Source organism: Parasteatoda tepidariorum, chromosome 10 (assembly GCF_982258835.1).
Source record: "Parasteatoda tepidariorum strain Cologne lab strain chromosome 10, Ptep-v5.0, whole genome shotgun sequence".
NCBI lineage: Eukaryota > Metazoa > Arthropoda > Arachnida > Araneae > Theridiidae > Parasteatoda > Parasteatoda tepidariorum.
Window position 1 is genome coordinate 5215861 of NC_141764.1, and position 13577 is coordinate 5229437.

Sequence of the window (13577 nt, forward strand, 5' to 3'; positions counted from 1 at the left end):
TTACTGCATGTATTTCATGCGCCCACGTTTTTCGTTTTTCAAATTTTTACTTTTTAATTATTATTCTCCACTACAAAAACGTGGTTTTTAAAAATATTATTTTTTATTTTGATTTTTTTAATGAAGGAATTTCGGTTGATATTCCAATCAACTGAAACTTATTCAAAGGGGTTGATTATAATTCAAATAAGAGAAATATTTAAACATTCAAAAAGCAATTCCTTTTTACAGAGAGTAATTCAAATTCATTGATTACCTAACCCTAGTATTGATATTTCTTTAAATAACATAAAAATTAAATCGCTTCCCCATATTATATAGGTAATACGTATTGACTAGAAAATAATATGGTATGATTAATTTTTTCCATTAGAAAATTTAGATTTCTTTGCTTGTAATCAGCATAAAATTAATAAAAGTGTTTGCTTACTAGTAAAATGTCTCTTTAATTTCTGGTTAGGATTTACCTGTAACATTTTATTTATCATACATACTTCTTTCTACGTTTTTGTTTTGAATTTTATTCCAAATTAAAAGCTTAAAAACATAAACTGTATTCTTTATTATGAAGTTATATTATGATATTACCTTAATATGCAATATATTGTGATATAAATATTTAAATACATATTTAAATTGTGATACATATTTAAATTGGTATCTAAACCATTTCAAAATTAATAAACAGAAATTAAATTACATTACAATTAATTTGATTTACCACAAAATATTTTTAAAAAGTTTATTTACTGTGTATACCAGTGAAAAAGTATAAGAATATAAATGTTATATAAAGTTTTGAAATATTTTTTATTTACTTTGAGATGCGTCAAAATGTCCGTATTAAAATCATTTTAAAAGTGCGAAAAAGTTCAAAGATTACATCATATGATTATTTATGAAGACATGTGTAAGATATGTATTCATTGATACATTTTTTATAGAGTTTATAACAATAATAAGAAATTGAAATGTATAACATTGATAAGAGTTTTTGTATGCATTCAAATAGCAAATAAATAACGAAAAAAAGAACATTTACAAGTCTTCATTCTTGATTTTAACGTTTTCAAATATCATAAAAAAATATATATAATTTTAGTACACATCAAAATCAATAAATTATAACAAAAATATCAATTAGTAAAAATCAAGCAAAAGGCACGTTTTTTTGCATTTGATTTGATTAAGATTATCATATTTTAACCATAATAAGGTTTAAAAACTATTTATATATCAGGGGTCTGTTTAGAAGAAATTTGGGTTCGTTAACGGACCCTTCAGAAAATATCTTTTTACAAAAACGGACCCTTCACAAAATAATTTATCTTTTAATCGGACCCATCACAGATTTGTTTATCTTCATTATTGTTTTGTTAATCGAATAAATCCTTCCGGGGGGTGTGGAAGAAAGACGGTTCGAGACAAACTAAGTTTCCCTAAGTTTAAAATCCAAATGTAATATTCTAAGAAAATATTTGTACTTTTACAAACATCGTGTGCGCATTCTTTATTAAATCATATTTTTTTTTGTAAATAAATAATTGATCAATTTATATTTATTCATAAAATTAATTAATAGAATGTTATGTTTCTGGTAATTTTTTAAATAAAATATTATAAATTTAAGAATTGTTTAAGTTTACTTAATGCGTAAAACATTAAAATTGATACATAGTTGTCGAATGTTGAATGAAAGTTGTGTTATTTAAATTAAGTCAATTGAAATTAAAAATGTGAGTGATTTTGTTTCCTTTATTCGTCCGAAATGAATATTCTGTGTTGAGCAGTATAGGCTAAATACCAAATATTTGTATGTTGCATCTCTAATGTAGTAGCAGCAATTGTTGAGCAGAATCTTGTATCTATTTAAAATTTAAAAGCTTGAGAAGGTTTTTAGCAATTTTTGCAATAACAGGACCCTATTTGCACTAATTCACAAAAGCAGGACACTGGTTGAAAGAATGTGACTTAACGCTTATTTTACATTCACAATATATGAATAGTTTTTTCAAAATTTTACAAAAACAGGACCTTTCACAAAATGTCTGGACAGACCCCTGTATATACTTCAATTTAGATAAAATTGTTATACTATTCATCAAAATAAAAAAGTTACGATGCACTAAAAGTAATTAATTTTGTTTTTTAGATTTTTTTAAAATATAAACTAGTTGTCTTGCTTTAACTTTTCAAGTCTACTAAAAATAAGAAGTAATTAATGTTATTTCTTCCTTAAAAAAAATTAGGGTAAAATTTGTTATAACTAGACAATTTGAATTTTATTTTGTAATATCATTCTTAACTTAAAAAAAAATATATATATATATTTAAGCTTTATTTCAAATAAGGTTATTAATTTAAGAAAATACTATATATTAGTTACTCATCATTTACATTTTATATTTAAAAAAATGTATTTTCAAGGAAGTTATAAAATTATCTTAATTCGCTACAGAAACCATAAAGTAAAGGTATTGCAGTCTATTTTATTGAATTTTTTCAAGGATTTAAACAGTGTTTTCCTAGAAATTATTTTCCTATCTTTAAAAAGGACATTTACTGATACATAATACTGAAGTACACCATTTTTCTACATATGTACAAATTAAAGAAGCAATTTTTCTAAATATGTTTCTCTTATTACAGCCCAAATTAATCAAATTAGCAAATGTTCCAGATGTTCCAAATCGCTAGAGACTCTTAAAATAAAAGTAGCGATTTTTTTTTATTAAGAAGTCGAAACTAACTAATTGTTAATCAAAATTTTTGAAATCATTGTTTATTTTTGTAGTCATATTATATAAAACAAAACTCCCCACAAAAAAAACTACTTAAATACGATTGCATTTCTAAAATATATATGCCTTAACAGTTTTGTAGAAAAAAGTGCTTCTAATCGTAGAAAATCTTGAGTGAATAAATTGCAGGCCGCATCAAAATTTAGCATTCCCCAAAGAAATCAAGTTAGAATGTCCTGAATCCGCATCTTTTCCATCTTCTCCCCCGTAAATTCACCTCAACGGAAACAGTGGGAGAGATCCAAGTAACGTTCGATCAACCGATGATGGCGCCATCTAGTGAATGAATGAGGCACTTTGACGATTTCCACTCCAGCCATCAATCACGACTAAACAATCATGAAAATCGATAGAAAATGCCGGTTCAGTTCAGCATTTCGATTATTTACGGTCACTCCCCCTTTTCGAGAAATGAATTAAACGAGAAATAGTTTTAAATAAAGGAGTATTAGTCTTTCGAAATCTTAAAAATATTCTGCTTTACGTAAAATGATTTAATCTTTCCGGAAAGAATTTTTGATATCATGTCTGCTTTTTCGTTTAAGAAATCGAGCGTTATAAATCAAAATTTATTCAAATTTTTTTTAAATAACTAATTTATTTTAAATATATAATATGAAATATGTAACTAAACACTTAATTATCTGCGAATTTGGCATAAAATGCTTAAAATATTTTACCAACTTAAGTAATTCTTAAGATTTATTACTAGAAACTTTACACATATTTTTGCATTGTTTATTAATAAAGCAACAATGGATTAAAACAATGATGCTTGCCTGTTTTTGATACTAAGCTCTAGTCTAGAGCATTTTGGAGAGTAATAAACTGCATTGTAAATTTTATTATAACAAATCATATCAAAGTTAACTGCAATTTGAATCAATGATGAATACATGAAAAAGTCTCTAACTGTATGTCTGTGTGCAGGTCTGTAAGTCTGCATCTCTTTGAAAGTCTTTAAGCCTGATGATGAGTTGAATTTAAATGAAAGCTAATCTTATTGAATTGAAATCTTTTAGCGTTGCTCGAAATATATTCATAATTGAAGTATTTTGAAAAAAATACTCATCGTTGAGAACCACAAAATTATAAATTAAAAAATTATAATTAAAAAAATTGTATTGTAAGATTTTCGATTAATTATAGCCAGTGTTGTATTAGCAGATTTTTAGGTAGGGAATTGATAAAAGTTCTAACAATTTATGTTTATTCAGAGAAAGTTCGGTTTTATGTTTTGTTAGCAACTATTTAAAATTATCATTAATTAATTAGCCTATTTAAAAGGTTAGGTCCACAAGTCATTTTAATTGAGTCTTGGTACGTGAAAATCTCATTATTAACTAAAAAGTTATTCAAGGTTTTCTCTGCTTTTCTGCGTTCCTCACATCAATACAAAATCATTATTATTCATTTAATTGTATAGTCAATTATTAGACGCACTATAACAGTCTGTGTAAAATCTTAATTATCACGTGATACTCTACAACTTAATTGTTTTTACGCGACTGAAACCGGTTTGTACTTGTTTACGTTCGTGTATCAATGAGTTAAATTAGACGATATATATAATATAAATATGACGACAGTATAAATTAGACGAAATATTAGATAAATATAGAATATTTATTACATCAGGTATTATATTAGTATATTATAATAATTACACCAAATTATTCGATACACCGTAGTGCTTTAATAGTAACATGATTTGCACGAGTTTATAAGCAATACTCCTATATTTAAAGATAAATGTAATGGGTTTTTATAAAGAGGATTTTTTTTATACTTTCCATTTGTATTTATTTTTAACTCACTGCATCACAATGTTAACCAATTAATACACTAACGTAAACAAATGCAAACAGTCACATAAAAACAATGCTGTACATAAAAAACAATGCTGTACATAAAACAATGCTCGCATAAAAAATAAGCTGTAGAGTATCACCTTATAATTAAGATTTTACAAGTACTTAGAATGCGTCGAATAATTTAGCCAGGGTCCGTATAAACTTCAAGAAATGTGAGACCAGGAGAATAATTAGTTAACTATTAATTCTCTTGAAATAAATATCACGAATAGAATTCTCCCCTAAACTACACCTTCATTCTAATAAATGTCTTCATTCAAAAACACATCACAATAAATTAATGCAGGGGATTACAGGACCTTCAAAGTAATGAATGGGTTGTTTGATTTTAATGAGAGACGCCATCGACAAGTGACAGCAAATGTGCACCCCCATGTGGTTACAGTTTTAACTGTATCCATAACTCTTGCTTTACCTATTGAAATAAATGAGTATATTAGCAATGAGATGTGAGATTCTCATCACTTTGATTCTTTAGATTTAGTATAATTCTCTCAAAATACTAAACTTTAACTATTTCATTTTATAAAAGTAGCATTATAATAGTACATTTTTTTTTTAAAAAAATAATTAATATTAAATTATATTAAATTATCTGTCTCGTGACGGAGTATTAATACATTTTTTAATAAAATCTCAATAATATTTTCTCTTTATATACACATTAAAATATCGTAATTGATACTGCCACCGCCTCTATTTTGGGTGATTAAAAAGTTGTGTGGAAAAAGTGCTGAGAACGCAAGAATAATAAAACTTAACATTCAACAATTAGTATGTGAATTATTAATTATTTAATTTGCAAAAAAGAAATACCATGCGAGCAGCTCTGTGTTCCGCAGAAATGCAGCTACAGAATTGAAATTTGACTTAAGATTCTTTCGTCTCTAAAAATACTTTCGCTGTTAAATATTATTTTGTTCATGAGATTTTTTTTTACATTTAAAGTCATCAACATTCATATTTCTATGACGTAATGGTTTTCAACCTGTTTTGGACCATCCTCATTGTTTATTACTGCTAGAAGGAAATTATTTCTCCTCCAAAAACCTGAAATGTATTTTCATTCTGTTTTGAGGATTTCTTAACACGCTTAAAAAATTAAGCAACAAAAATAGAAAAAATTTTGATAGACAGTTGCTTTCTTAGTTATTTTTAACATTAAGAAGCTAATTAAAAAAGTGAAATAAATTTTTAATACTTAAAAAAATATATAGTTTTAGTATAGCAAACTAGAGTGCTTTTTTCCCCCTTTTGTTTAATGCTATGTCTGAGAATGTTTTTCTCGGTAAAATTTCGCTCTGGTAAAAATTATCAAACTTTTTGTTGTTCCCATAGAACCAGAACTACGATAAATTTGACCATATTCTGGTAGTTTTAGCATTACTTTTTTGAGTGTTTAGTGATAAGTTATATTGAGTTCTATTTCTTTGCTATTAGGTGGGTGGAAAATGATAAATTTCAATTTTGTCGCTATTTAATGTCAAAGAATTATCAATAAAATAAACCAATCTCGATTTTTTTTTAAATATTTAATTCTCCCCGTGCAGTAAATGATGACTGATGCACGTTAAATCTGTCGAGTCACAAAGTCCTCCATGTTCCCATAACAAATCTTACCTCTGGGGGTATTGATCCAGGAGTTTCCTTGTCTTCTGGATTGGTTCAAAATGAGAAGGATACGGAGTTGAACATTAGAAGTCGTAAACCCAAAAATTGGATCGGCTGTTCAACGACGGTTATAAAATAAAAATATAAAATTAAAAAAATATTGAATTTTATTTCATTACTATTAGTAGGGTGAAAAATAATACAATTTCTTTTGTCGCTATTGTTTAAATTCAAAGAATTATCAATAAACCAATCTCGATTTTTGTTTTTAAAGTCATCATTGATTTTGATATTTAGGTTTTTAAAATGTTTAAGATGTTGTGTAAAAGTGTGTATAAAATGTAGAAAAGTGTTGTGTTATCAGCAAATATTATAATTTTAGCATTTAATTTTACGTTACATAAATCGTTGACAAAAAATATAACGGTGGTCCTAACTGGTGGTTCTAAACGGTAATAACGGTGGTCCTAAAATTGAATCCTGAAATACTCCTTGGTTCACATTACGGATATTACTAAGAGTAGTTTTCATATTATTTGCTGTTCGAAAAATATAACTTAAATAATATTAAATTCAAGTTATAAATATTAAATTCAATATGGAGCAGAATGTGAAGCATATTCTTCAAAAAATGATGCCATAGTTATGAAATAAATTATTAAAAAAAAACCTGATCGAATTAAAAGTGCCATGCAAAAAGTGCCGGCACTTAATAGTGCCGGTATACTGAGCATATTGAACTTCCGTATTCACCAGGAAAGTATCTCATGATTATCAAAATTTAGTTTTGATAATCATGAAATGATTATCAAAATCATTTGATGATGATCATTTGATTTCATGATTATCAAAACTAAACTAAACATATAGACTACAAAAACAGAATTTTAAATTCTGTAATACAAAACAAGTTTTATATTTCTCTGAAATGATATTATAATTATGGAATTGTCAAATTCGCTATGATTCTTATTAATCTGAAACTACTATCGGTAAGTCATGAGATGAGCCCCGAACTGAGCAGCCTTTCCGAGATCTCATCTCGTGATGGCCAGACGATACTTATACTGTTGCATGTTACGTCTCATTAGATGACTCATATTTTAATTTTAATTTATAAAAAATAATTAATAAAAAATAATTAATAATCATATTCATCTAAAACTTCTATAATGAGAAACTAAGTCAAGTTATAGTTTGTATAACTAGAGAAGATTTACACTCTACTTAGATAAATATATAGCTAAATATAAAGCATATTTCTTTAAGAATGATTTTACGATTCATGATTAATTTTAATTATATAATTTAACAACGTCCAAATTCATTAAAAAAATTATTTATTTAATCTTAGAGTTAAATTCGAGTTAATGTAATAAAATTCAAACCCCTATACTAGTTTTATAAATTTCGAATTTCATTTAATATATATGTTATATAAGAAACATATTTTTTCAAAATTGATATCAAGTTTATGACCTTAGTTAAGTTTATTCATCAAAAACAATTTTATGAATATTAAATTGAAATTTTGTCACGTAAATAAATTAATTTCATATTTTTTTTTATTTTGTAGATATTTTTTGCTTTAGGCGCGCATTTCTATATAAGTTTCTTTTTTCTCTAAAATTATTATGAAATTGTAGAAGTGGCTATGATTCGCAATCCTTTAAAACTATTTTTGCTGCTGCTTGTGCTCTCTTTTCAATTTTAAATTTAAGTTGCATATCTTATAATTTCAATTTAATTTATATAACTACTCAATATTGATATTCCAAAAAAAAATACTTAATGAATTTATAAGTTAAATTCTAGATTTGCTTTACTAAACAAGATTCATATTTTTATACAAATTGCTTTATAAATTTTGAATTTGAGTTTGAGATGTATAGCTAAAGATAAAACACATTGCTATCAAAATGATATCATGGTTACAAACTTCAGTTAATTTTATGCTTCTAAAACTATTTAATGAAATAAGCGATACAAACTTTTGAACTTATACTTTGCTCATATTAATGCACCGTTAATGTGCACTTTGTTCCACGCCTTAACGGTTTACCCTAGTAAATCTCCAGATTAGCTTAAATGATGTGCTGTATACTAACGGTTCAAAGATGTAGAGGTAACATATGTATAAAAACATAGATACTAACAATTCGCTGGTTCAAAGTTAAAACGACACTTCTGCACTCACTTCTCATGTTATTTGAATGAGAAGTGAGTGCAGAAGTGTCGTTTTAACTTTGAACCAGCAAATTGGTGATTATAAGTACATAAAAATATAGAGAAAATAATAAAATTTTGCGACACTGCCAAAATTGTTATTTTGAATGTAATTTTGATTCAATATTTTAACTATTTTGCTGTACATTTAGTATATTATCACGGCCTCAAACTTTTACTCATTACACTGAAGATTAGTTCCAGTGGTAGCAAGCCTATGCTATTTTTCGCTATTTTTTCGATAAATGTAATTTTAAAAGATCTTGAAAGAATGTTTCATAATCACCGTCCTCAATGTCCTAATTTTAGAATCTTTTTCATAAATGAAGTAAAAGAAAATAATAATCAAGTTAGTGATCATAAATTAAAGTTCAAGTGACAACGGTACCAAGAATTATGATGAAAATCTGACTCTTTCAAAATGAGGAAAGCAGTATTAAAAACAACAAAAATATCCTGACTTTTTCATAAAACTTGAAAGTCGCTTTTTACAGCCTATCAAAATTCAACCTTCAGCAATCAAACAAATTTTTATGGTTCTATGAGCAAGAACAAGTTAGAACAAGGTAATAAAAAGGACAGATAAGGAAAAAGTGTGAGAACATTTGGTGAGAATCACGGGATGCAACGTATTAAATTAAAATAGACTTCCAAATATTAGAAATGGTGGTATCCAAGAAAGATAATTAACTACAATTTTTCAAAATATGGAATGACTCCCAAAAATCAAGTTTGGTAGATTAAGAGCAGCGTTGAATGATTTTAGCGTAGAAGAAAGCTCATATCTGTAATTGAAATTCCAACTACGTAGAGCAATAGCTCTACGTAGAGATATTTCTTTCGTGTTCTCTAAATCCAGGTTTGAGTTTGTTATTTTTCTATTCAAACTTAAATTGTAAGGAAGGAACTAGATCTATATCATGATTTGAAGTACATGATCAATGACAGCTTTGTCCATCAACGTTAAACAATCGTCCATATATGAGCAAGAAAATAATAAAACTTTTTTAGACGTTCTTATTACTTACTTTATTATATATTTTATAACCGTCGTTGAACAGCCGACCCAAATCTTGAGTTTACGACTTCTAATGGAGTTCTTCTTCCCGGTAACCTTGTAATTTTTAACCCAATCCAGGAGACAAGGGAACTCCTGGATAATGTATTGGGAGAAATTTTACCTTCGTGGGAGACTTTTTGATGGAACTAATCCGCATTTGCGTTACATGGAGAGGGAGACCACGTGAACTTCCCAAGGTGAGCCTAACGGCAAAGGGACGCTAACGCGTGATCAGTCTACCACTGAGGATATTTCACGTCAGCACTGTGGTCGGTGCAAGCCAGATGCGGATTCGTATCGACCAGCCATTGGTAGAATTCGAACCCGATTCACCTCGTTGGAAGGCGGATGCTCTATCCCCTGAGTTATCACGGCTCTATTACTTGTAATTCCGATAATTTTCACTGTTGCATAATTTTTCACTCCCCACTCATAACCTTTCACCCCATTCCTCAACCAAAAGATAGGTGCCTTACGTACATTTGTTTACCCCGCTCCTAAACTGATAAATTATCAGTAAATACTATCAGTAAATACTATTATCAGTAAAGATAATAGTAAGTATCCATAGTAATTTTCTCAATGAAGATTACTATGGATACTATGGAAGATTACTATGGATCAATGAAGATTACTATGAAGATTACTATCTTCTCAATGAATTCCTTTGCTTTAAAGCAGGGGTTTCAAACTTACATGAGGCCGGGAGCCGCAACTAAAAACACCAGTCAAATGGCGGGCCGCAACTTTATCAAAATTTTATATAGAACTCTTTTATGTTTGAAGGAACATTAAATATTACTGTCAGATTTTTATTAAGTTGTACAAAACAAACGTACTGAATTACAAATTTAAATTAGAAGTAGGGTTTTAAGCAACATACACGATTGTTTTGTATTTGAATAAATATTTTCTTTGATGCAAAACCTGAGAAATAAATTTTTTTTTTGCTCCGTTTGTACGTTAAATATCACAGAAACGAAGAAATTAGGTTTTTTAACGAAAGAAAAGTATTTTAATCCCATATAGATTTTTTACGAAATTTGTCTGCAAAAAATGACAACTTATAGATTTTATAGTTCGCGAGCCACAAAAAAAGGCTTCGAGGGCCGGATGCGGCCCGCCAGTTGGTAACCACTGCTTTAAAGCTATCATTTTAGACCGCGGTTTTTTTCTCTAATGTTACGGATTCTATCTATAGAAAATTAATCTTTCAATCCACCTAACTCTCTATTTCAAGCTTTAATAATTTGATTGCTTTACCTTATTATCTGAAAATAATTTGCCAACTCGTCAAGATTTTGAAGAAATTTGAGTTTAAGTCTCTTCCCCTGTAAATAAATTAAAATTTACCTCTCTTAATTGATAATATGAATAGTTGGGGTATTTATCAGATTTCTTATCAATGTGGTTATGCTTACATTGGAAACACTAAACGTACCCTTAAACATCAACTTAGCACGAAAGATATGACCAGATATGTCCAAAATTAGTATATTAACCAATCTTCTACCGCTCTAAATTGGAATTCAAGTCACAGGATTGAGTTTTCTTCGGCTGAAATCACTCAACACTGCTCTTCAACTTCCAATCTTGATTTTTGGGAAGCATTCTATACTTACAGTCCTATTATTAGAAGCACTACAAGATTCTATGTAAAATTATAATTATCAGGTGATACTATACAGCTGTATTGTTTTCACTCGGATGAAACCGGTTTGCATTTGTTTACGTTCGTATATCAATGGGTTAACATTGTAATGCAATATGTTAAAAATAAATACAAATAAGAAGTATTTAAATAATCTCCTGAATAATAACCCATTACATGCATGTTTAAATATCAAAGTATTGCCTATAAACTCGTGCAAATCATGTCATTAAAAAACTCCCGTGTGTCTAATAATTTGATCTAATTATTATAATATACAAATATAATGCTTGATATAATATACAAATATAATGCTTTTCTCAAGAGGTACCTTTTGATAGATGAAGGTTGATAGAGTCAAAAATTTATTCTCTTTAAGCTTTTTCCTATTTTTAATATTTGTGACGATTTTAAATGTCGTTTTGTATTGAATTTCACGTAATAAGCACCTAATTGCCAAATGGAGAAAAAAAATAGTATTATTTTTTAGTGTATATTACTGTGTATATTAAATTTCGAATGATTTTGAATGCATTCTTTTTTGCAGGAGGCCTATAAACAGTGGGTGTGCGCTATGTACCTGCCTGAGTTACTGGTGGAGGGTGAGGGTTTGAAACCCTGTCGGTATATCTGCCGCCTAGTGGAACAAAAATGTCCTTATTTTCACCCTAGCGTCAAGGATCAGTACGCGGGTGAACGGGTATTCAAGTGCATAGGTGAGTCATATTTTATTATTATGCAGGTGGCTTATTTCAAAATCAAAAATCTCTGAAGCAGGAATGAAACAATCGGTATATCTATTGATGAAACCAAAGGCAATTTTGGAATTCTAATGTTTTTCATAATAATAATAGCATACCATTAGTATTATGAAATTATTATCATGTTTAATAGACATACCATTTGTTTCATACCTCTATCTCCTTTTATTGGGGATATTTCCGTATCTTGATCTGCTGGGCCAACTACAATCGTCGAGGGGCCAAATAGAATTTTAACTTGCAAATTTAAAAAAAAAAACCTGTAGATGTTTTCTCGGATGTGGCTACGAGTTATACCTTTGGAGTTAGCCCCTTTCTGCGATGTTTTTTTTTTTTTTTTTTTTTTTTAAGTTTCTCGCGGGCAGCTGCCCGGAAGTTGCAAAGACTTGGGCGATTATTCTGCCACATATCACGATACGGAAATCTCCCCCTTTGATTTCCGAGATATTTAATTTTGAAATCATTAATTCATCCGCTGGAACACCCTACAATTACTGTCGATATATGAAACAATGGCATTCTGTAAAATGTCTAGTCGTGGTATATAAATGAGAAATATGAGAATTATCATATAATTTACCCGGTCGTTTAGAATGCCTAGACAATGTGTAAAAATAAAAATAATGTTCCTCTTTACTGGTTTGCTATTTATTAATCAATCGAATGCCTATAGAGAATGTGAGAAATATTAATTATTGCAATCTTTTCTGTTAATTTGGTTCATTCTATATGAAGACGAGGCAGGAATACCGAATTTCATAGATTGATATTAACATATATAACGCATATGTATAACTTTTTTTCATGAATATTCAGTGAATATAAATTCTAATAATTGCACGATTAAAACAAGCGTGCTTGGGGACTAAGCACTGGATGTTCCGCGTTCCATTGATCTCCCAACCGGAACATCTGCTCCGGCACCCCAGAGCCCAAGGTCAAGAAAACTGAGATGAGACATTGCCTCTCAATGGACTGTCACGTCATTGAGTTTAGTTTTAGTGATTACTAGAGCCCGGATTTTGATGACCTAAAAAATCTCAATTAATGCCCTTATAAAGTGCAAAAAATGCCCTTAAAAAGTGCAAAAAATGCCCTTAAAAGTGCAAAAAATGCCCTTAAAATGCGAAAATTGCGCTAAAAATGCCTTATTACATGGCTTAAATTGAAGTAAAAATATTGAACTAAAACAATGTTTTACTCTTTAGAATTATTATGATTCGTTTCAAAAAATATAAAGCAATGCAATACTTGTTCTACGTTCATTAAAGTTTGAAAAATATGTTTTATATCCTAAAATAAAAAAAAAGAAAGGAAAATATATTGACTCCAAAACATTTTCATTTCGTATAGAAACTTTAATGAATATGACAACTTCCATCTCATAATATTACTAAATATCAGAACTACATTGGATTATTAAATTTTTTTTAATATTTTGAAATGTAAACGAGCGTCTCTTGTCTGAAAGTAAATTTTTATACTAGGAGAAGCTTCTTTCAACATCTACTGATGTTATTGGTGCGTACTTGAAAAGGACGGTCACACTTACTGACAATTCTTCAATTTGAAAAGATGTTGCTTTACCTGTTA

The 13577-nt window shown here is 28.6% G+C and overlaps 2 protein-coding genes across 3 annotated transcripts in view; one reads left to right on the top strand and one right to left on the bottom strand.

Moving 5' to 3' along the window:
- l(2)10685 (5-methylcytosine rRNA methyltransferase l(2)10685) overlaps window positions 1-13577 on the bottom strand; it is a 213437-nt gene that overhangs the window by 194621 nt on the left and 5239 nt on the right. The gene's annotated exons all lie outside the window — the stretch shown is intronic.
- The window catches only part of Mid1 (calcium-permeable channel component Mid1), a 164754-nt gene that overhangs the window by 132450 nt on the left and 18727 nt on the right, over window positions 1-13577 (top strand). The window contains exon 2 of the mRNA XM_016072221.4: window positions 11771-11939. Within this exon, the coding sequence (XP_015927707.1) occupies window positions 11771-11939 (169 nt within the window). The remainder of the gene's footprint in view (window positions 1-11770; window positions 11940-13577) is intronic.